Source organism: Nipponia nippon, unplaced genomic scaffold (genome assembly GCF_047370975.1).
Source record: "Nipponia nippon isolate SJK-2023a ecotype South Korea unplaced genomic scaffold, ASM4737097v1 scaffold_5, whole genome shotgun sequence".
NCBI classification, from domain to species: domain Eukaryota; kingdom Metazoa; phylum Chordata; class Aves; order Pelecaniformes; family Threskiornithidae; genus Nipponia; species Nipponia nippon.
In genome coordinates this window covers 20245566-20269956 of record NW_028262369.1, presented here as the reverse complement: position 1 = coordinate 20269956, position 24391 = coordinate 20245566, and the positions used below count along the sequence as shown (strand labels likewise).

Here is a 24391-nt window from a genome sequence, read left to right as displayed (position 1 = left end):
TTTCTGCTGCCAGTGTACAACCGTTCTCTGAAAGTGAGGCAGAAGGAACTATCTGCCTCATCCTCTGTGGCAAAATGAGAGATGGTGTGGTCAGCAAAACCACGAAGATGCACCTGCAGAGCAGGCTGCCCTACGTTAACTATTCTTACTATCAAGATGCAACTGGTGCTTACACACAGTGGATAAAAACAAGTCCATTTGCCAAATCAAACTGGTGAAAACATATGTGGCTTTAATTTTCACTTATAGTAAAAACAGTCTAATTACCATAGCATCTCTACAAACCCTGAAAGACAGCACAGCTAGAAAGAAAGGATGCTTCTGTTGCACTGAGCAGAACTTCTTTAGTGATACGAACTGCAGAAAAGCAGGATCCAGGAATATATGTAAAGTCATTTCTTAAGACTGATCCTGAGACTAAATTCTATTTCTTTTACATACCTATTTTAAAACATATTTTCTTCACTCAAATAAAAATGTTATTGTATTTGAAGTCTTAATCACATCATTAGTAACAACAAATTAAAATGTATTAATCCCATTCTGATTTATTTTGCTTGCGGTTTTAAATAAGAAGTACCTAAAATACAATTAAGTCATTTTAAGTCCTCTCTTTAAATCTTAATCATGAATTGCTATATCTAGATAAAACCAAACCAAAACAAAGCTTTTTATTTGGTGTGAGCTGAGAGAGGTGTAAAGCACACAGTCTCCACTGACTCCAAGGTAAATACTTTCACTGCTTCTTAGGATTTCTGGTTAGGAACTCGCTTAGCAATATCGGGACTGTGCACAGATGATTATACAGGTTCTGCTATTTGGAATAATGAGTGCAAGGAAACTATAACTACAATGTACAATATACAGAAAGATATTAGCCTAAGGGTAAGGAAGGTCTGACACTTGTTAAAAAAAAAGACAGAAATGCTTTGTTTACCTGTGCTGACATTTCCCTCTTGTTTGGTACCGACGCTTCTGCAGGGCACCTCACGCCAAGGCAGCCTGCTTTGTTCATTGTTAAGCACCCACACAGAACCCAGCCTTACTTCTCTAGCTAAGGCACTGCATGTGCCCAGGTAGCAATTAGACACTTGGCTCACAGACCCCATTCGAGGAGGATCTCAAAACCCTCACTCAGGAGACACCAGCAAAAGACAAGTATGAGTCCTGCTGTGTGCAGAGCAGTAGCAGTGCAGCAGGGCCGCGTTTGGGGTTCAGTGTTTCTGGTGTTGAGTATAGCACTGCAGTGAGGGGTGCCTACTGGGGAAGAGTTGGAGCTTGGCTCTGTAGTGGAGGGCACCGCAGCTGTGTGGGAAGGACAGGGCTGCAGTGCGAGCGGCCATGCAGGACAGGTATGCGCTTCCCCCCTGAAATGGTCACACCTGAGCTGCAGGTGATGTGACAGCACCAGACGGCTGAGCCTTGCCATGGTTCTTCCCATCACATACCATATCACGTGCATGCGACAACTAGAGGTCAGAGGGTTATTAATCCTTGTGAGGTCTTCCAAATTAGCCCACCTCTACACACACAGAGGACGCTGTAGCTACCTGCCCACTGATGTACACAAGTCCCACCTATGCCTGTTGCCATGGGGTAAGTCCTGGCCTAGAAGTCATAAACCTGCCACAAAGCAGAAAAGATATGTAGCATGAAGCAGAGGATTTGTTGGATGGTCCAGCTGCTGTCCCACCACCTTGATGCGGTTCATGGGTCTCTCCTCTCATCTCACTTTTCTCTAAGTGGTGCGCAGACTTCTCCCCCTGCATAGATAGACAAGCCTCTCACCCTGAGCAAGCACACACGAGCCCGCACTGCAGGGCTGCTCCTGGAGCTTGCAGCTGCATGCAGTGCACATGAGAAAAAGTCCAAGAAAGGAGATCTGCCACATAGCTGCTGATCTTCAGCCAGCCTGATACCTGAGCACCAGAGAGCAAATGTTGCTCCACTGCAATGCACCAGAGGTGCAGCTAACATTAACCTCAAGTTCTTCAGGTGACCAGCAACAGCATAAATGAAGAAATATTTCAGGGAGAGCTCTTAACCATACACAGGGCAGCAGGCAGTGAGGAAGGTACCTTGTCTGTCGGTTTGGCAAGCATATTGGTGAACTCTCTGTCCACTCAAGAAGTGTTGTCATAGACCAGACCAGTCGCCATCTTACTGCAGGGGTAAGTCCTAGCTAGTGCCTCTGCCTGTTCCAGAAGACTTATTTGTTATTTTTTTTTATTTATTTATTTATTTATTATCTTTTTTTTTATTTATTTATATGGTATCTTATTTATTTGTTTATTTGCTATTTTATTTCTTTGTTTATTTCCAGAAGACTTATTTTCATACAGGCACTGCACATTTGATCATTTCAAATACCTGCTGCACCAATCATTGTTCCAAACGTACTTTCATTATTCATTCATTATCAGAAGAAGTCCTTCATTACAACAACACCTTCGTTGGTCTGTAGATGTAATAGCTGTCTGGTCAGACTCCATTCTTCTTGTATATATCATCTAGTCATACGTATCATAGCTGACTAGTACATTCATAGCTTCTAGCACTGAATAGAATCCATATGTCCTCCTCTTGTCCCTCCGCAGAGATTTAGCTGTCTGAGATACTTGCTATGGGATCCTGCATATCCCGTTTAACACCAACATTCAGACATAAAGCAGTATCATATGTCCTGGCCTATGCCTCCATGAGAACTTGGGGCATGATCAACCACCAGTATGAAAATCCCCCCAGAACACTAGCATGATAGACAAGATGAAATGCAGCAAAGACAGGATGAATCTAATTTCCATTTCTGAACTCTCTATGATTTTGTCTTACAAGAAAACACAGGTTCCCAAAATAACAGTGCAAAGTAGATGTGGAAGCATAGCGAAAATCACTGCAGAGTATTAAACAGTAAAACAAGACAGAGAGTGGCCATGTCTCCCGCTCTGCTTACAGCCGTGTAGGAGGCAAAACCAAACAGACCTTGACGACAGCACAGCTACTGCTGTGGCAGGCACCAGGCAGGCAGGCTTTCAGGGAGTCATCTTTCCACTTGCCAAAATCATGAACTCCAGCCCGACGGGGCTCCACATACTGGGAGCCTTTCAGTGGTTAGAAGCAGGGCAATATGAAGTCTGCACTTCTGTGGCCCTCTGGCATGGCGTGCTAGCATGGGCCCATTGGATCCTTCATTCTGTAACCCTGCCTCTCGATGCCATCAGCGGCTGGCTGCTGACGATCTAAATATATGGGTATTTATAACACAGCAGTCAAATAGCGTCAGTATTATAGTCTGTATAAGCCTGATGGCAAGTCAGTGCTCCATTGAATTCTAAGTTTTCTTTCACCCCATTAGACCCTCTCTCCCTGAGAGTTAGATAAATAATTTTTCTCCTGCTCAAGCACCAACATTCAGATGGTACTAAGGAACAGCAAAGCATTAGACGGTGAAGTGCTGCTTTATGTAGAGCTTTTTCCAGGTAACCAGCCAGAGCTGACTCCTTGAATGTTTGTTTGCACAGATTAAAACAAAGAGTTGCCTTTAAAATCTCCAGTGATTCCCTCTGTCACTCTCTTCTCCTTCTTGTAATCCCAAGCAGAAGCAAAGAACAGAAGATTATCATTAGATCACCCGTAAAAAAATTCATCTTCTGTCAGATTGCTGTCGTGGAGTACAAAGAGTATTGAGAGTATCATAGAGAGAGTCCGGTGGCTCTTAGGCCCCGCAAAGGGGACAAGCAGTTTTGTGTAGAGCAGTGAGGTGAACAAGACTACTCCTATATGTGCAACCAGGAAATTTTAGGTCCTGTTTAATGCGCTGCTTAAGTAATCGCTTCTGTTACTTTTTTCTTTTTTTTTAACGTATGTTCAGTGAAACACTTCCTTGCTGCCCTTTAAAAGCAAAGACACAATAGCCAATGGTGCTACTGACCACAGTAGGAATAGAACTGGATCCAGATCCCCAACAGTTTTAGCCAAGATACCACAGCACAGTGCTTCTTCCTAAAGCCACAATGTGCTCACAGATCAAAGATGCATTTTAAATCCTGACCAGTGTGCTTTCATGTGTGAACAGATTAGATAATCCCAGAAAACTGCTCAGAAAAAGCAGGTGACCAAAAGGAGTTGTGTTAAACTTCTATGACGTAAACTTATGTGGCATATATCCCTACCTTGTCCCCTGCCCAGAAGTACTGGACTGCTTTCAAGCACTAAACTCAATAATAGTAGATGTCTGGGCAGAAACACACGCTGTCTAGGCCCTTCATTCTCCTATAGAGCAACATCACTCTGGCACCAAGTAAAATTTCCCCGCTTAGTTCTGTGGGTGTCAGTCAAGAGTTAATGTAGCCGTATCAGTGTAAAAATTATAAACACAAAGAGGAATAAGGTCCCTTATTTCTACTTAAAACGCTACACCTAACACCTGCAGCCTCTGCGCTTTCAAAAGAAATGTATTTTATTTCAGAGAATTACAGTAGCACTTTGTACACACCAGTCACGAAATTGTAAATCTTGATTCCCTACTTGCAGACACATGCAAACATTTTGGCAATTGTAACCTGTGGGTAGCAAACTGGGATCTTGTTTCTGGAGGTTCGCTGTGGTTTTCAGATCTGGCGTGAATGAATCACCTTTTTTCATGAGCTCCCTTCCCAACTTGTCCACTTACTAAACAAAACATCTCTACCTGGGTAGTCCCAAATGTGCTCGGTTTTTAACAGACGTTTTATTTCATGCTGAACATTGTATCAACATGCAAAGTCATAAATTAGCTGGGGAAGGCTTTACATCTTGATACAGAGTGAATCTGCCCTTTAATTCACGTCGCAAAGAACAGTCCTTCGTACCAGTACACCAAAGGAAAGTCCCACCACTGAGTGTGCAATGAGGTGCTCATTGTAACATGCTCTGAGAAGTGTCACTACCTTAATCATACAGCAACCAAAGTCATCCAAATCTCTGTGTTACAGCCAAAATTTTCAACAGTGACTGGTGGTTAGGGAGACAGAAGTATTAAAGTGTCAGAGGTAGTACAGCTCCTTGATTCCTGATTTTCACCAAGCTAAGCACTACTTGAGGAGAAGTCCCCTGACCATGTCTGCAGCTGAGCTCTGAAAACCTGAAATCCAGCCACTTAGAAATCCCTGAATAAATTTCAAGCAAAACCAAGCACATTTCAAAGGCTGTGGTGTGCTCAGTGCATGGTATCTGCGTGAGAAGACAGGACTGAGGACTGCATTAGGCACCCTCGTACCAAAGCATGGCCTTGGACATTGGAAAGAGGCAGGATTTGATCCCAAGGTAGCGAATATAATTTTTCTCTGAAAAGCATTTGCTCTGCTGTGGGGGAGGGGAATTTTCATTCGTCAAAAGAGCTAACTTCCTATGCCTGCCCCAGGCTGAGTTGTGCTTGGCATTCAGAGGCATAACTCAAATGAAGGAGAGGGTCCTGTGGAAGGCAAAGGCAGCTGCGCACTCTGCAACTCAGCTCCTGCAAGGAGAGCCGCTGGCCTGCGGTGCTGACCCCGCCTGCTCTCTGTCGTTTGCGTTTGCCCCCAGATCCTGTGCCAGCTCCAGCCCCATCTCTCCGGGGGTTATCACCCGCGAGGCGAATTCTCTGCCGTGGCCGCAGCGGCGGCTGTGGCAGCCGCCCGCCGAGCCGCCCCCGGGGCCGCGGCGGGTCCCGGCGCGGCCGGGTCGGACGGAGGCCCGGTCCCAAGGCCCGCGGCGGCCCTGACCGGCGGAGCCCCCGGGCAGCCCCGCCCCGCCCGGCACCGCTCGCCGGTTGCTCTGCCTCCGGCGGTCGTTGAGCCTCGCCTCAGCCGTCCCCTCTCCACGTGTCTTTCTCCGCCGCCTCCGTCCTTCCAGCGCCGCTTCCCCGGCGGCAGCCGCGGCCACCGCGGCCGGAGCGGGGCTGGCCTCTGCCGCTCGTCCCGCCCGAGCTCACGGGGCGGGCAGCGGCGCGGGCTCCTGGGGTGGGGGGACGAGGGACCGGGGGCGAGTGCGGGGCTGGGGACAGTACGAGACGCGGGGGGGCAGTGCGGGGCCGTACGAGAGCCGGGGGGGGGGGGGTCTGGCAGTGCGGTTCGGCTCCCGGGGCCAGGCGGACTGCAGGGCGCGGAGGATGCGCGCAGCACCGCGGGCAGGCTGACCGCGCCCCAACGGGGCGGGACTCCGGCCCCACAAGAAGCGCCACACCACGAAACGGGCTCCTCGGGGGGTGCCGAGAGGGTTTAGGGTTTCCACAACACCTGCTCGGGGCCCCGGCACAGGCCGCCCTGCCGGGCCTCGCTGCGTCCTGCGGGGCGAGCTGCGGAGAGCCGCCGGTGGCACCCCTACCCCGGCCGTCGGCGGGCCTGGCCCCGGTGGAGCGGGGATCGGAGCAGCTGGGCAGCCTGCGGGGGGGCAGAGATCGCTCCCCCGGGGGAGCCCTTCTCCTGCCGCAGCCCCTCGGATGCTTCGCAAAAGCCCGTCCAGGGCGGGGGCTCCTGCGGTACGGCCCCCCCGCAGCCCGCAGCGGTCGCGGGGAAGAACGGGTCCCTGGTCTCCGCCCCGGCGGCCGAAGGAGCTGAAAATCTTCCGAGCTACTGCGGCTCCGGCGGGCCCCCTCCTCCCCCCAGCACACGCGTTTCCATTCGACGGCCCAGGTCTCCTGCCAGAGTAGTGTTTATTCATCGCATAAACAGAAGTGAAAGGAATTAAGCGGGCAGATATGATAGCTCCGGGGAACCTTTCAGGCCCTTCAGCATGGAGTTACCATGCTCACAGAAAACAGGACATCCTTACAACTGAAAACATGCAGCGAGCTTTGTAGCTATGTATTTATAAACAACCGACGTTGGTTTCCATTTTGGTTTTGCCCTCCAGTACGTTAAGGACAAAATGCTCTTTTACATAATTTGATCGCTGCTTTAATTTCCTCTGTCCCCAGCACTTTCCCTTAGTGAATGACAGCGTGACACAATTAGCACAGATGCTTAAAAAGTCAACTTCTAGATAAAGCGTTCACCGTGATTTTGGGAACGCGTAGATGCAACAGTTAATTCGAACACGGACAGGTTTCATCTAGATAGTGCGGGGACCAAGAGGTGAAATAAGTAGATCTGAGTAAGTGAAAATAAATTATTGCAGTTACACACCAGGGTGCCAAAATGAGTCCCTGCCCTTCCTCCTGCAGCGCAAGGGCCAGTGCTCTAAAAAGATGCAGGGCTGCATTCCACTTCTTGCCCTCTGCCTCCCCACCCCTCCAGCCCCCAGTTTTTTTCCTGTAGGGGGAAAAAAGAAAAAAAAGGCAAATTGCATCACGTTCTGGGTGTTAGTGAGGGAACCACTGGCTCAGGAACCCAATTAGGAAATAGAAACTTTTCCCTTTAACTGATCTGGTCATTCACAATTAAGCAACGCAGAGCTCCACGCTGGAACAGCCATGAACAAAAGCCACATGTGTGCAGCTTTGGAAGATCCTGGACCCACAAAGCAGAGCCAGACAGCCTGGCCCAAGAAAAGTGCATTGCACTGATTCGGAAAACAAGTCACTGGTAAGAGACTGGGTTCGTTTACTTCTCGTTAAAGCAGCCCAGAACCAAGAATTCAGGGCTAGTCCAAACCCTACAGCTTTTACCAGAGTCTGGAGCCAGTGGGGATGCAAATTCACAAAGAGCAAGCCCGAGAGGGCTGGCTTGATTTCCTTGCCTGTCTCCCACAGCCCACAGAGGCCCCCGCAGCCCAGGACACTGTGGTCTACAGATGGAAAACCTCTGGATACTGGCAGGTGTGCAAATACCAAAGTACATGTAAGAAGATGGCTGAGACAAGAGAGGGGAACTTGCATGGAAGTGAACTTTGTCCTGCAATAGCTGTCAGGCTTTCCTCTCCGATCTCTCTCCTGCCAGACATCTGCTGGCGAAGGAGGTGACCACATGGCCCCGCGGTTACACAAGGAGCAAGCTGCCGAGAGCGGGAGCAGCCTGCCCGCGGGCCTCCTCCCCGCCTCGCCCAAGCCTCCCTCGGGAGCACGGAGGGACCCGGAGGCCCCTAAGCGAACGGGGAGGTGAGATTGCGGCATCAGGGCACGCATCCGCTAAGGGGGACACCGACACGCACCTCCACCCAAGCGGGGCCCGCGCCCCGCCGAGCAGAGAGCGGGAAGGGAAGGCGGGGCGGGCGGCGGGGCCCCCCGGGGTGAGCCCGGCTGCCGGCCCCACGCATCCCCGCTGCCCGCCGGCAGCCGTGCGGAGCACCGCGGCGAAGCGCTCGTCCCGCCGTGTCCCGCCGAGAGTGGGGCGTTAGCAGAGCGGCGGCCGGCGCGGAGGGGGCTCGCCGGTCGCCGTCGTCCTCGGGCTCCTGGGGAAGCCGCTGGTGCCGGGCGCAGGGATGCGGCGACCGGGCGGCGACCGCGGCCGTGCCCGACGGGACCAGCTGGGGGTGGGCGGCCCGGCTCACCGCGGCCCTCGTCTCAGTGCCCGTTTTTCGTAAGCTGACCACGATGCCATTTCCAATTTCTCAGCAGACCATGTTTTAACGGGAGAACGAGTTTCGCTAGAGCAGCCTACAGGGAGAAACGTCCAGCCGCACGCACTTGCGCTACGGTGCAGCCTTTGATTTAGAAGTCCGTATGCCGACACCCTCTTGTTAAAACAACCCTAATTCTCCGCGTTCGGTGTTTTCTTCGTGCTGTGCCTTACCGTCAAATATATGAGAGATCTCTCCTGTGTGCAACCGACTAGCCCTCCCACCCACACACATCCTTGCATTACTTGTGAGAGGGAGGAATCAGAACCAGACGCAGTCCCTCCGTCGGAGGGTCCCGCGGGAGTCTCCCGCTCCGCTCTCAGCCTCGAGAGCACCAGTCCGGGGTCACCCTGCCCGGCCCGGCCGCGGCGGACTGCGGGCCTCCGGCAGGTTCCCCTTCCCTCCGCCTCTCCCTGCTGAGAGCCCGCCGACCAAACCCCTGCCGCGGGGCCCGGCGCCCCAAGCGCGGAGCGAGGAGCGGCGGGATTCAAGTAGCCTCCGCGCCGTGCATCCCCGCGCTGTGCGCGGAGGCAGCCGCGGGGAGACGGGGGCGCGCAGGAATCGGAAATCCCCTAAAGCCTGCGTGTCTGCCTGTTTTCATCTCCTCACATAACGATGCTGGGATTATTCACTAAAATATCGAGGGCGTGTAATTGAAACGATGAAATTTAGACTGGACTTCGGAGTGAGAGGTGATAACAGCGCACAGGCGAAGCACGGGTGGAGCCCGGATAACCGAGCCCGCGCGCTTTCCACGTCCACCCTGCATATATATATCTATCTATATAAAACTATAGCGTTTCTGACCTCTTTTCGGCAATAACGCCTCCCCAATAAGCTCGGCAAGAACTCTCACCTCTTGCGAAGCAGCCCCGGCCATAGCCATAACCAGGCTCTGCTACCTGACTGTCTCCGCGCCGCTTCTCGGGGCGCCCTGTCCTCCCGCCCCGCCGCCCCTCCCGCGCCCCCGGGGCCGCCGGCCCAGCCCACGGCTCCGCGCAGCCCTCGGGGAGGCCCCGGACAAGCCCCGCCAAGCTCCGTACCCCCGCTTCCCCGGAGCCGGCGGCTGCGCCGCGGCCGCAGAGCCTCCGCCGCGGGGGGCGGGGGGGCGGCGAGAGACCCCGAGGCGACCCCGGTGCCGCGGTCCGAGCTGCGGCAGGGCGCGGAGGGGACGGCGGGCGGGGAGGGCGGTCGCGGGGCGCCAGCGACGTGGGGCGCTGGGCGGCCGGGGGGGGCCGCCTCTCCCCGTCCGCCAGTGCACCCGCGGCTGTCCGCTGCGCCCGCTCGTCGCCGGGCGGAGCCGGGCTCCGAAAATAATAAGAAACACGGAGCAATCTCGCGTACGCTGTTTTTCCCTCCAACGCCCGCGTTATGAATTACTGCTGCACGTTCACAATCGCCGTGGGGAGCAACGCGCGGATTGACTTTGTTGGCTCCTACTGCTATATTTTTCAGAGAGAAAAGGCGTATGTATACAAAAAGGGAGTTATTTTATAGAAGTCAAACGCGCAGCCCTCCGTGAAGCGCGCACGAACACCCTGAACAAACTCGTTGACAGCGCAGGAAAAGGACCGACGAGCCACGAACTCGACGCTGCTCCCGGCCGTTGCAACGGTCTCGTCGCACCCCGGGCTTACCACGGGCTCTCCTCCCGGCGGCTCTGGCCCCCGTTTCCTCCACGGCACATCTCTTCGGAGGCCGCCCTTCAGGTGCTCGGTTTCTGTCGTGCCGCCTGGGACAGACGATAGCTCTAATGTCGTACCTCTGACGGTCACGGGCGGGGAGATCCGCGCAGAGCGCAGGAGAGGGGGTCTCGGCGGGCTCCGCGCTGGATGCGGCTCCGGGCCGAGCTTTCCGCGGGACGCGGGTGCGCGCTCCTCCCCGCCGGAGCCCACGGGGCCGCGCCGACACATGGCCCCGGGCACTCGCCGCTGGAGCGCTCGGCCGGTGGCGGCCCGGTCCACCCCGCTGCGGGCGGGGAGCAGAGACCGAGGGGAAGCCCCGGTGCGTGGTGCCCGGGCCGGGAGCGGGGGTCCCGGTGCGCGGCGGCGAGGGGCGGTTACCCCGGGGTGCCGGGAGCGCAGCACCGCGCCCTGCGGGGCAGCAGCCCGTTGCCCCCCGGGCCGGGCGGCCCCGCAGCCAGCGCGCAGACGGGCCCGGGCGCTGCGGGACCTCGCCCCGCGGGCCCGCCTCGGCCGCGCTGCGACGGCCGGGCCGTCGAGGGAGAGGGGCCGGGCCGGGGGCGGCGCGGGCAGCCCCAGGCCCGCCGGGGAGACGCCCGAAAGCTGCCTGCAGGCCAGCGGGGGGGCGGGCCGGGGCGTCCAGGGGCCGGGGGCTCCCGGGCTCCGGCCCGCCGCCCCCGCTCTGCCCGCCGCGGCTGGGCTGGGCTGGCTGTCGGTCGCGCTGCCCTGAGCCTCGTCGCGGCCAGAAAAAATACCCAAACCGCTGCTTGCCTCGCTGTGGCAGCGGCTGTTAGGGACATTAGGGTTAAATCTAAGCGAGGGTCTGTCAAGGGTTAGATCGGGTTTAGCGCTGGACAAACGAATGACCGACTGGGGACGTCCCGGATTTACCGGGGGTCGGCACCGCCACTCGTTCAGTTACAGTCTTGCAGAATCGGGTGCTGGCATTGGAAACAACGATCATAGTTTTTAGGGGGAAAAGAACACGGGGCTTCTCCTTTCATACAGTTTCTCAAAAGCAGAATTCCCTTTTATCAAACTTCTCATATTTCTAAGCGTACGGGCAATTCTCTCAGTTTGCTTTACTGAGGCTCTGCAACATGTCTTGCATCCATCGTCAGGCGGAGCTGAAACAAAGAGAAGGGGGAAAAGATGGAAACATAACGACGAGTTTAATTAAAAACACCTGGCTAGTTAAATACGTGCAGAGAAGCAGACACCCCGGTTATTTACCTCACCTGCGATGGACAAGCTGTCGCCTTATTCTCCTGAAATGTCCCGAGAACACGAGCAGTATTTGGTTTGAGGGAACTCTGCGGGCAAGGTTTGTAATCGTGGAAAAAGCGTGCCAGTAACCTACGGCCCCCCTCCGCTGAAAGAAATGTGCTGGTTTTCCGGGGAGCTGTGGACAGCCAGCTCCTAGCACCCTCTGTCCACGGCGCGACCGAAGACGCTGCTGTTAATTAGCAACACCCGGGAGTCTTTCAGGCTTGGGTTCAGAACCGGAGGGACGCTACGGCCTTTGGGCAGCTCAGATGCTCCTTTTTTAGCTTAATGAGAAAGGTTTTATCACGGGATCTTGGAGACGCGAGCAAGAGTAGCAGCAGTAAGGCAGATTTAGGAGTTGTGAGTCTGGGCTACAGGAATACGCTCGGGCTTTGGGTTTCAGCAGTATGGAAAAACCTTTCCCGTTCACACGTACTCTGGCTTTCCGTCGTGTTTGCCTTCTTTGCTAATACAGAGATGTAACTGGAATCTTTGTTTAGACTGGGGTGGCGGGGGGAAGCTGTGGCAAACGACGAAGACAAACGGGGGGGAGATCCTCTGCTTTTTTTCGTTGCTGATTTTTTCTGTTGTTGTTGCTGTTGTTGGGTTCCCCCCTTACCTCCCCCCCCGCCCCCCGCACAAAACCCGGCGCGGGCTCGCTGGCGGAGATAAGGATCCCGCCATGCTCGGAAGGCGGGTTTTGCGCAGGAGGTGAGGCCAGCGAGGCAGGTCCCCGCGCGGCGGGGTCCACCCACTTGAAAACAAAACTTTTTTACTGCAGGCGCTGAGAGCAGAGACCTGGCGCGGGGTCCCCGGAGCCGCCTCGCCGCGCCCCCGGCCGCGGAGCTGGTATGCGGTAGGGCAGTGCCATGTATTGGAAGAGCGACCCGATGTTCGTCTGCAGGCTGGAGGACAAGGACCTTCCCGCCCTCGGCGGCCCCTCGGAGAAGGTGTGCGGGGCGGCGAGCGAGCGCACCGGGAGCGGGCGGGGGACGGCGCGGGGCGAGCGCGGTGCCCGGTGCGGGGCGGCGGCCGCTCCTGTCGCTCGGCCGTTCCGCCGCTCCCCGCTCGAGTCCGGCGGCCTCTCCGCTTGGCCCCGTGGAGCACCGCCGGCTCCCGCCGCGACCCTCCCCGGCGGGGCCCCGCAGGTGCCGGCAGACCGCCGGGCCGGGCCGGCGCGGAGCTCCCCGCCTCCCCCGGGCGAGGCCGGCGGGGCCGGGCGCTGACCGCGGTCTCCCGTGCGCTCCCCCGCAGGCCAGCCCCGCAGCGGCCGACGAGGACTCCTGCTCTTCCTCCGCCGCCCTGTCGCCCTCCTCCTCGCCGCGGTCCATGGCCTCGGGCTCCGGCTGCGCCCCCGGCAAGTGCGTGTGCAGCAGCTGCGGCCTGGAGATCGTGGACAAGTACCTGCTGAAGGTAAGCGCGCCCAGCCCGGCGGGCCGCCCGGCCTCGGACGGTCTCCCCACCGACGTGGCACGGCGGCCCGGGCTGCTGCGGGGCGGTGTCGGCCGCGGGACCGGCTCCTGCCGCGTCGAGGCCGCGGGGCCCGGCCCGCTCGCACGGCGCTGTCCGCCCCAGCGCCGCCCGGCCCGGTGCCGCGGCTGGCGCCCGGGGGGGGCCCGCTGGGACGGCTGGGGCCGTCGGGGGCGCCTGGCGAGCCGCACGGAGCCGGGCTCAGCGGGCCCGAGGAAGCTTGCCCCTTCTCCCGGCGCGCCGCTCCGAACCGCCTTCCCGCCCCGCCGTTGCGGGAGCTGTCGGCATCTGTGCCATCGTCGCGGCTTGCTCCCCTCTCCGCCCGCAACGGCGTGCCCTTGGGCTTGCGAGCGGAGCTACTGCAGAAACCGGGAGTGTGCGAGAGCATGACGCTAGTTGCGTGCTTGTCTGCAAGGTTCGGGCCTTACAGAAAAAACGAATTGCTGCTTATGTTTTGGGTAACGCTTTTCTGTGCTGGGATCGTACTTTCTCGATGTGCTGTAGGAGAGAGCGGGGAAGAAAACTAATGGTTCAGAACATAGGTAACTTCCTTGCTGCGCTTAATGTTTCTGGCTAAGCGGTGGTGCCGTGACCCATTTGTTATTAGCTAACATAAGTCTTCTGGTGTGATGTCGTGAATCTCAAAGCAAAAAAGTGCCTCTTGAGAAATGTGGAAATAAGTTATTCTTGTAAAAGATGGTCTAGCAATATCTGTGAAGGAAACAAGCTGTGTGCTTGCAGAGTAGTTTTGCTAGCCTTAGCATTCAGGACTGTGTAAAATCATTTAAAAACAAACAAAACCATGTGACTTTAAACATAAAGTGTCAATGTGGTTGGGGGGGGCTATTTTCCTTCTGTATTATAGCCATTAAAATTATCCTGGATCAGACTTTTGCCCCCTCTCCTTTCAAAAGTGAGATTAGACAATTGTGCTAGAAGTCATTTGATTCCATTAGATGCAGCCTTAAATAAAGCCATTGTATATCCTGCAAAGTGAAAGTCAGTAACACCACTGAAAACATCCCAATGTTGTTATTAGATCATTTGCTTAGATCTCAGTTGGGGTGAGAAGGTCAAAGGAAGGTGTATGCTGGGTTGGTGTTCATTTAAAATAGGGTAGGTGCAGGTGTGGGGGAGCTGCTATGTACCTTTTGTTCTACTAAACCCCAGCCACCTTTGCAACGGGCTGGGCTTGCGCATGAACAGTGCGGTAGGACTGGGAGCAGAGCTAACTTGAACTTGGTTCCAGTGACATTTTGGTAGCTCATTTACTGGTCATTGCTGTCTCCTGTCTGAAGAACTGGGGTAATGTGGCTTGGAGCAAAAGACCCCTAATTGATTTAGATTTAAGTTTAAATTAGCTATTACTGCTTCCTGCACAGGCAGAGAGAGAAAGGAATCTGTGCTGGTAAACTGGTATCTTGCTGATCATCAGCAGTGTGTCTTCTAACTTCAGCCCTGTAAGTTAATAAGAAGGTAGACAGGTAACATCAAATGGGACAACTATCAAAGTTATCGATGTCCTATTTTGTGGAGGAGCATTACCCTCCGAAGAACAGGCAGCGAGATGAGCTTTGCGTGGCTGGGATGTCAGCTCACGCTTTGCAGGGCCGCGCGCCAGCAGCTTGGCTGCGTGCGGGCTCCTCTCGCCTGCGGTGGGGCTCCTGGCAGGGGTCCCCGCGGGGGTCGCCTGGGCAGCCTTCGCGCGGGGGGACCACGGAGCAGGCTTGGTCTGGCCCAAGCGCTGCTGCCCTGTGTCTGCCTGCAGTGCAGCCGTTTTAAGAAATACTTGGGAGGATCAATTTGGTGACAGCTGTTATCAACAGCTTCACATTATATTGCAGTGTAAATTTGTCAGTGTATGGGAAGATGGCTGCCAACAAGGATAATAGTCGGGAGAGCGTTGGACAACTGCAAACTCTAATGTTACAACCTGAAGAATGACTGAAACGGGTGATTCCAGCATGAGTGTTGGAGTCAATACCTCACTTTCTCTGTGGTTTGTCTGGCAGGGTTCTGATGAAACGCACATCCTGCGTTATCTCAAATCTGCTGCTTTGCCATAGGCAATATATGGGCTGTTTGGTATAAGATGAGAAATTGGCTCAGAAAATTAAAAAAAAAAAAAAATCTAAACTTAGTCATTGTTTGTTTTACAGAATTCCTCCTATGCAGCATGGGATTATCCAGAGGGTTATTACTTAATTTTTATGGTCACTGGGAGTCTTGGGTTTTCAAATTATTTAAGTTATTTAGCTGATGTGTGACGCACAATGTCTGCACTACAAAGAGTTCTCTTTATAGGAAAGAAGAAATGAAAATAATTGCACTCAATTTATTTGCCCAAAAATCATATGCGAGTTTTCAAAACTGCTTATTTCTACTGCTTCCCATGACTATGTCTAGTTTCACTATGGATATTACATGTTAAAGAATTGTTGAATTTGTTATTAAAACAACTGCTGATATTTTGAAACTCATACTCTGTTCACTAAGTTTGCTTTAACAGAAACCTGGCAAATGAAGATGTGGTTCATGGTGTGTTTCTATTTGACAGAGTTTTGGGGTTTTTTTTTCCCCTTCAGTACTTGCATTTTAAAATTTCAAATCGCTTTGCAAAGTTTGTTCTGTTAGGCAGGACTTTTTACAGACTGGGAAATAAAAGTATGTAAGCTAGCTGCCTTCCCAAGGTCATGTGAGGCCAAAACTTGCTCTGTTACTCTAATGCTATGAGAACAGAACTGGGCACAAAATATCTACATGGAACTTGAATCTTTTGCTTCCTCTTCTGGTGCTTTTAACTACAAAACCATGAAAGCTTATTCTGAAGACTATATCAAATTAATTAACTCTTAATATGGATGCAGTTCTATAGGAAAAATGTTCTGCCTTGAAGATAAAATTTCTGTCAATCACGGTACATGTAATTTTTGGCCTTGTCGGTATGGATGGAAAAAATAATTTTTGTAAATATGAAATACAATATTGGTAGCATAAACGTTGAGGAGTATTTTTCTTTTGTGTTTTTGCAGGTAAACGACCTCTGCTGGCATGTGCGCTGTCTCTCATGCAGTGTTTGCAGAACATCTCTAGGAAGGCATACCAGCTGTTACATCAAAGATAAAGATATCTTCTGCAAACTTGATTATTTCAGGTATATCATACTGGAATATCATTTCATTAGATAACATGTTATACTTGCTTGTTACTTTTAGCTTAAGCTGCAACTAAAATGTGCATTTAGGCTCTGTGGTTTTTGCTTGCTAGGTTTATTTTCAGTAATTAAACTGACATTTCTTGCAGAGGGACTTGGGAAACCCCAAGTCTGTCTAATGTAATTGCCTACTAAGTCTGCTCCTCCGTTAGCTACTGCATAGCTAATGCACAGCTACTGCATTTATACAATAATTTACGGCTGTGTGCATGGGGTGGGGGATGGGAAAAGTCAGAGTCCGCGCCGCAGTAAGGCTGTAAAGCTATTGTATGTGCAAAGAATCATCTTTAGGTGATGCCGATTGAGAATACAAGGTAGAGTTGAGATGATCTTCTGTTTGGACTAGCACTCACTGGTATGAGACTTAAGGTATCACAAGGAACTGCAAAAACAACCCAGAATAAATCCTGTGATCTTTAAAAGAAGCTTCCAGCAGTTATACCTTTCTGTGATCAATTTGATTTAGAACATGAAGCATTCTTTAAGCTTAAGGTCTAGTCCTGTAAGGAAGAATGTTATTTATTCATGCTGGCATTAAAAGTACTCATACAAAATCTTTGGTCCAGAAAGTAGCAAAAAATTTTTGCAGTTAATTCTAGTGTGATTGCTAGAACTTCCCCAGACCAAACTATTTATGGGATTCTCACTGTGTGGTGAATGGATTATGTCCAGCTAGTCAGTTTTGACACTGAAAGAGAGGAAGGGGGCAAGCTGAATACTGTGAACTTCTGGAAAATCAAAATTTTGTGGGACTTAAACAAACAAACAAAACCCAAAAAACCACCCAACCCCCAACAAACAACAAAAAAACACCACCCACAAAAAAAAACAAAACCAAAAAAAACCCCTCAAACAACCCAAAAAACCCCCACAAACCAACTTATGAGTCTGCAAAGATCTTCAGGACAAATTCTTATCTACATAATCAACATATCTTGGTGGCTAGTTTCCTCTTCAAAGAGAAATATTCTACTGTAGTAATGTAAATACTTGCAGATATTTGAATTTCATTTAAAATAATAATGTGATGGTAATTAAGGAAATAACTCTGAAGATACAGGTTTTCCCCCTTCAGCTCAAGGGGACTGAATGATTAGTGAAGGATGATGTAGCTAAATATAATAATTCAGACTACCACTAGTGTAACATGAAATATATTTGAATAATTGGGAGAATTCTGAACACAGTCAGCTGTTTCCATCTCCCACTCACAGCTTTTTAAAGAGTAATTATCTTTATAAAAGGAAAGCTGAAGAGTTGTGAATTCACATAGTTAAGATGTTTCAGTTTTATTCTTTGCCTTATGAAAATATTAAATCTGTAGTTCAGTAGTGATCTTGCCTTAAGCTATCCAATACAAACTTTGCTGAGTTTGTTGCAATAAAAACACAATTGTGCTGTCCCCTCATCCCTTGTGGTCCGCCTACTTGCTGGAGGTCTGAGCTGCGCTGCCATGTCCTGGTGGTTGCTTCTAATCCTTCCAAAAGGGAGTCACCCTTTTGCCCGAGATGGTTAGCGGCTGTGCCTTCACCCTCCTGTTGCCTTTGTTTTTGCAGGCGGTATGGCACCCGCTGTTCCCGCTGCGGGAGGCACATTCATTCTACTGACTGGGTCCGAAGGGCTAAAGGAAATGTATACCACTTGGCATGCTTTGCGTGCTTCTCCTGCAAAAGACAGCTTTCTACTGGAGAGGAGTTTGCTTTGGTTGAAGAGAAAGTCCTTTGTAGAGTACATTACGACTGCATGTTGGACAATCTGAAAAGAGAAGTTGAAAATGGTAACATGCTGCTTTTGTTAAGAACTATGTTTGTGGTTTAGTTTTAAGTAAATTGTTGGGTTTTACTTCATCTTCCTTATGAAGAGGTAATTACCTAGCTTTACTAAGGCTGGAAGCACAGGTTCTTGAATTAAAATAATGTGCAAATTATTTGATGTTTTATTTTTTTTAAGTTTGTATAACTTCTTTTCTATGCTAAGGAAAAGAAAGCAAGAGTGTATCTAGTTGATAAAATATCATGCTGGATCTATTCCTTCCCTCACTTATGAGGGAGTTAGTTGGGGTGTAACGGGTGATGGTGCCAGATCAATTTAACTTTGAACAGAATATGGTTTTTTTAAAGTTGAAATTCAGCTGGCCCAGTACTGTTGGTTATTGTCAGAGGACAGTCTGACTTGTGACTAACATAGTGTTGAACGTTTAGCAGACGGTGTTGTTTTCTTTTTAATACTTCAGGTAATGGGATTAGTGTGGAAGGAGCGTTACTAACAGAACAAGATGTTAATCATCCAAAACCAGCAAAAAGAGCTCGGACCAGCTTCACAGCAGATCAACTCCAGGTAGAGGCAGTGCTAAAAACTTGTGTAGTTCAGGTTTATGCGGGACATAGGTGCTGAACCGATAGGAAATCGGATGCGTATGGGGGGAAAGAAAAAGCTTGCATGCTTTAAACTATTTCATAAACTATCAAGACACAGCATGTTTCTGGAATTGTTTGTTAGCTTCAGCAGTTTAATATGAAATAGTTACTCTTCAAGCTTTTTATTTCCCTGGGGGCAGGCAGTAATTCTGCAGGGTGGAAACAAAAAGGTTGTTCTATTTTGATTGCTCGATGAAATCTATTTAATCAGGCATTTATATCACTACATGTAATAAAGACAAAATATTTTTAGAATTATGTAATGTGAAGAGTTGTACTAAAGATGGGTACTGTATATGACTTCAAGACATTAACAGGATGGAAGTTTCAATTTTGTTGTAATGCACAATAAGGGCTGAAAAAGATTGTGTCCTCAAAACAGGTAAGTATCGTGGGTTCCTGTTTATATTCACTCAAACACAGGTTGATTCCTGTCAGTGATAGTTTCTTGTTTTGCTTTGGTTTATAGAGAAGATGGGGAATAGTTGCGCATTTATTTCTTGATTGCCCTTTTTCTTCCTAAGACGGTTCTTCTCAATACTTGCTTTTTAGATCATATGTTATAGTCTTGGCTATACTTCTGTACACCAGGAAGAGTGTACAGTGTATCAACAGGGACTCATCTTTACTTTCCTTCCTTCTCTTCTCCTTCTCCCAGCCCTTTGAAAATGCTTCACATGCTGATTTCCTCAAAGTGGCTTTGAGCTTTGCCTGTTAAAAATATACTAAAGTCATTATAGTCTTGGTGTCATATTTCAAGACCTAGCTTCGTATTTAATGCTGCATGTTTTAGAGAAAAAAAACCCACTTTATTCATAGAGCTGAGTGGAGTGAAATACAGGGAAAGTGCATTTGAAGTACTTGGCAACAATTCTTGTACTGTCCAATTTGTTCTTGTACACGTGTTACTGAAGTATGTTTTTCCAATATCCCTTTATACTAGCTCAGCCACTAGTTCTATTCCTTTCTGTGGTCAGGACTAAGGGAAGCGGGAGCTAGGGAGTCTGGAAGTACCAAATTGAAACCCCTCCTGTAGGGTCAAGCCTGCCCTGAAGGAGGAGGGAGGGGGATTGCCTGCATCTGCTCTGCTTTCAAGGCTTCTTGTCTTGTTGCTACCTTGGCAAGAGTTAACTCTGGACTGCCTCAAATATGAGTTATTTTTGGATCACTGCTTCCCTTAAGTTAGGTTTCTAGGGAAAAACACCATGACTAGGGCCAACTCCCCATGAAAGGGGTAGTGGTGAGACCAGGTTTGGAGGTTTGAACTTGTACTGGGAAGGAAGCTGCAGCTTTCTACCTAATCCTAGCTACGCATCCCTGCTCTCAGTTTATAATGTCTTTGAATTTCTGATCACACGTGGCCTCTACACCATTTGTTTTCTACTGTCTCAGTCTGAGTTCTGTTTTGTTGGCCTGTCCTCTTCTTGTTCATCATGAAAGCAGTTGAAAAAAACGGAAGCTGAGGTGTAATAACACATGTGAGACATTTAAGCAGTGCTATATAATGTGGCATGTGGCTGTTCAAAGCTTGGTTTGTTATTTCAGCCATGACTGGAGACAGAATGTGTGGTTAATACAAAACAAGCATGTTAGCAATAATATGACAAGGGTATAGGGCAAGGGCTGCAGACATCAAGCTTGAACTTCTGCGAAAGGGAACTTTCTTTTTCCAGCAGTAGCTGAACAGGAGATAGGCCCAGCCATCAGAGTAGGAACTGTATTCAGGGCTGCTGCCTGTTTGCTGCCAATGAAACTTCCATGTCCCCCTCTTTTCCTGTTTTAAATAGATTGTAACCTACTTCAGCAGGTGTTTGAGATCTTAGGGCCTCTTGTTATTTAATGACACTTACTATCTGCTCAGTGCATCTGTCTCTATACTTGTCCTCGATGCTGGTATAAGACTTCCAGCAAGAGAAGCATCAGAGGGATAAGTGACTGTCAGAGTGGCAGCATGTAGTAACACACCTTGTGAAGCAGTTATACAAAAGGATGTCCACCCTTTTTGATATCTTTGTATGAAACAGTAGGAAAGTAAATAGTTTCAGTGTTTCTGAGTGTGGAGAGTAGTCTGAATCTTCAAAGATGAAGCCAGGCAAAATTTGCAGACCATCAAGGGACAAAATCCAGGAATGAGAAACCAGTTTACTGAAGATACCCTGCAGAAATCCATGAAGCCTTACTTCCTTAAATAGCGTAAACTCTTACAGGCTCTAAAACTGTTCAGGATGCAGGCCAAGTTGACATCTACTTCCTCAAAAAAATGCAATTCATATCCTAATGATATGTGTTCACTTCAATTTTCTGTAAAAAAAGATGAGTGTAACCAAACAATTACATAGTGCAGATCAGCCAAGGTGGAGCCTCTGTGTTCCTCGGGTCAGTTAAAGGTAAATGAGGCACAAAGTGCTTCCCAGTTGCCTGCATCCTCCATGCAGCTGAAAAGGGGCTTAAGTTACTTGGTATAATGCAAGATGCAGATAGTGACTGACAAGTTCAGAGAGGTGGATCGATGTTCATGCCTTCCTTATGCTGTGCACTGTGGTCTGCTGCTATAGAAGTTTTCTTTATCAAGCATGTTGGAATTGTTTTGCAGGGAATTTTTCTCCTTCACAGTCCTTTTAATGCAATCATAACAGAGCACCTCCTCCTTTTTTTACTACTGCCAAGCAGAATTCATTTCTTTCATTTCTGGTAAATGTCTCAGTTCAGTTAAGCATAATAAGGGGCTTGTATTTTGACTTTGGGGGATTCCTCCTCCCTGCCCCCCCCCCCCAGTGTTTTGGGGGCTGTCTGGGGACTAGTGATTTCAACAGTTTCCTAAAAACAGGCAAGGAGTAGGACCACAGTCTGAGAGGAGTCTCTAATGCTGCTCTCGGGACTGCACACAAAAAACTGCAATCTCTTATTTTGCCTTTTCAGGTTATGCAAGCGCAGTTTGCTCAGGACAACAATCCAGATGCACAAACGCTTCAGAAACTGGCAGAAAGAACAGGCTTGAGCAGGCGTGTTATACAGGTAACTGTGCTAAGTTACTTGACTAACAAAGTCTGGTACCCATCCATTGGAAATGCTTAATGACAATTTTCTCCATGTAGTTATTCTGAGATGGAAAAAGGTCTAACCTGGCAGTTTTAACATAACTTCAGACAACATCCTTAGTCAGGAATAGGTCTAGAACAAACATGTTAATTTGGAAAACGCTGTATTCCTCTTGCACTTTGTGTGGAGGATTAATAATCTTCCAGGAAGAAACTTCTCAGCCCTAAGTAGTATAGAAATTGGCACTCTTCTAAATATAAATTTCTGACTTTAATAGTCTGTTCTTAAGACCTGCACTCTTTTTGAAAATGCTTTGTGGTATGACACATCAGGAGTGAGTGAATATCTAGTGATGTGTTCCATAGAGCAAAGTTAAAATGTATACCCATGCCATCCAAAACTGAGAGAAACACAAACTTAGAATCTTTATTGAAGATGCCTCTCAGCAAACATAATATGCATGCTCTTTTTATACATAAATATGATTTTTATAGAATATAAATTATACACTTATATGTTTATATAAATAAAAATAAGCTTGCAGTTCCCTTGGCTCGTTCTAGCCTGGAGAATTGACAGTGTTTCTATAGAAACGAGGTATCTGGCAGCTGTGATGAAGCCTTAAAAAAGTGGAAGCTTGCGCACTTCTCACTGTGAAAAGGAAAATGGGTATCCTGTGAAAAACCTGCTTCGCTGTCAGTAGCATCCAGGCACGGAGATGGCTGTGTCCCATTGCGTGCCTGGGGCAGCGGTCTAAGCAGCGGTGCGGGGCTGCGGATGCTGTTGCTCAGCCTGGCGGGACGCCTGCCCCGGGAGCTGTGCAGCCCCTCACCGTGCCTGCCCTTTGTGGGCTGCTGGTCACCGCAGACGCTTTCCTGACTTGACCACGTTTGTTTGAGGCACCATGTAGGCTTAGAATGAATACTTCTTCCTTTGGACTGTCAGTCTTATGTTAAAGGCCCAACTAACTAACTGCATTCAGCTGAAGTTAGAGCTCTGAGGTTTTTATTATGCTAATGTTGAAACAGAATGCAATCTATCAACATGATGTAAATTTTCCCCCTTTTCAGGTGTGGTTTCAAAATTGCAGAGCACGCCATAAGAAACATGTTAGTCCTAATCATTCATCTACTGCTCCTGTCACAGCAGTTCAGCCCTCCAGGCTGTCTCCACCCATGTTGGAAGAAATGGCATACTCTGCGTACGTACCCCAGGATGGGACTATGTTAACTGCTCTACACAGCTATATGGATGGTAGGTATAACAATTTTGCATATCCAAGTAGAATCATTATTGACTGTAGCAAGAACAGTTTACCAAGTACCAATTAAAGAAACTTAATGGATTTTTAATTTGTAGTATTCTTTATAGAATATCTTAATACTGTACTAGCTCCCTACACCTCATTAAGAAGTGTGCCTCTTCAAGCAGTAGCCCTTCACTGTAAGAGCATAGCTGAAGATCTGGGTACGAAGACCACTTTTTGTGCCTCCTCCAGACTATGAATACTAGTAATAGGAAGTCAAACACTTTTTTAAACACTCATGCCACGTTTTTATTAATATGTAATTTTAATGAAAACTGTTTACCACCCACTCCCTGACTCTTACCCCAAGGATTGTAGGTATATTCAGTGCAGCAACTTTGCTGAAAACCTAAGCTTCCCTCACAGTAACGCATGGTGGGGGGAGCCTGGTGGTCAAAAGTATGTTTCAGTCATTGCATGTCTTATGAGACCCAGCAAGTCAACAACTTTGGCTCGTATTTGTGATTAGGAGAGATGGTGAAGGCTTTGGGAGAACTAGACTCTGAGCCGCATGTGTGGCCTGAGCTTACTTTTCTCCAAAGCAGCGGTGTAAGGTGGGCTGTGGGTGGAGGAGTGTGAATGCTGGGCTAGGGAAACCAGAGCATGCTGCGGTGGTTGGGACCAGTGAACTGTTATTATTAGCTTATAATCTTTTTCTACCTCCGATGAAGTTGACCAGCAAATATTTCTGTTTTTGTAGCTCATTCACCTACAGCTCTTGGACTCCAGCCTTTGCTACCCCATTCAATGACACAGCTGCCAATAAGTCACACCTAATTCTTTTCTGTCAGGGATATAAACTATTAAGGATGTAACCTTAAGTCATTTATTGTGTATTAAAAATATCATTGGAAAGATATTAATGTTAACTTTTTATTTAACATCTAAAGCATTTTCAAGATCATTTTTGCTGCCCAGGTATGTAAGTATATTTAGCCTGCAAGACACTTTTATGGATTCTGCATAAATAACTATTACATTGTTTACAAGCCTTATTAAACACTTTTTTGTATTGTCTGGAAGTAGTCCACTCTAGTTATGTGTGTGTTAATTTATTTGTCATCAAAAGAGCACTTTGCCTAAAAGAAAGGACTGACAATTGTGCAAAATGTTTACAATTCTTTGTGAAATTGTAGTTTATCATTAGTTTGTACCTGTAAGTTATTGCTAAAAGTATTACCTGTATTTGAGTTGTATACAGCCTATATGTTAAAGCTTATTTCTGTGAGTTTACAAAAATAAATTTTGGTTGCAAATATTTTCAAAATGAGCTGAATAAAGTTTCTGCTGTAGCATGCTAAGCAAAAATGTTGCTGTGTTTATGGCTGAACTGTGATCATTTGTGAAGTGCTTAACTTGAATCTTAAAATTAAGAGAAGGTCCCTGGTATACTTAGGTACACTACACCAAACTCAGGAGTGTTCATATCTGTCTCAATTGATCTTAAAAATCCTTTAATGGGCTTAGATGTGTCTTCAAACAC

At 49.1% G+C, this 24391-nt stretch overlaps 1 protein-coding gene across 5 annotated transcripts; it reads left to right on the top strand.

Moving 5' to 3' along the window:
- The first annotated feature begins 9834 nt into the window (after window positions 1-9834).
- LHX8 (LIM homeobox 8) lies at window positions 9835-24152 on the top strand. Of its 5 annotated transcripts, none has more exons than XM_087732632.1 (9): window positions 9835-10223; window positions 12244-12412; window positions 12717-12875; window positions 15965-16086; window positions 17703-17923; window positions 18380-18483; window positions 21483-21578; window positions 22673-22856; window positions 23609-24151. In XM_087732632.1, exons 2-9 carry the CDS (start codon window positions 12332-12334, stop codon window positions 23683-23685), a joined length of 1044 nt encoding a protein of 347 aa, XP_087588758.1. In that variant the 5' UTR covers window positions 9835-10223; window positions 12244-12331; the 3' UTR covers window positions 23686-24151. The 5 variants fall into 5 exon arrangements, with proteins under 5 accessions (XP_087588758.1, XP_087588760.1, XP_087588756.1 ...); XM_087732634.1 differs by lacking the exon at window positions 9835-10223 and adding an exon at window positions 11451-11520; XM_087732630.1 differs by lacking the exon at window positions 9835-10223 and adding an exon at window positions 11760-11822.
- The last annotated feature ends 239 nt before the right edge of the window (window positions 24153-24391 follow it).

Bases quoted from the DNA above. Each gene is read 5' to 3' on its own strand.
- LHX8 (XM_087732635.1), top strand. From the start codon at position 12,332: ATGTATTGGAAGAGCGACCCGATGTTCGTCTGCAGGCTGGAGGACAAG. The intron at 18,484-21,482 runs GTAGAGGCAGTG...TTGCCTTTTCAG, and splicing joins TCACAGCAGATCAACTCCAG to GTTATGCAAGCGCAGTTTGC. The intron at 21,579-22,672 runs GTAACTGTGCTA...CCCCCTTTTCAG, and splicing joins TGAGCAGGCGTGTTATACAG to GTGTGGTTTCAAAATTGCAG.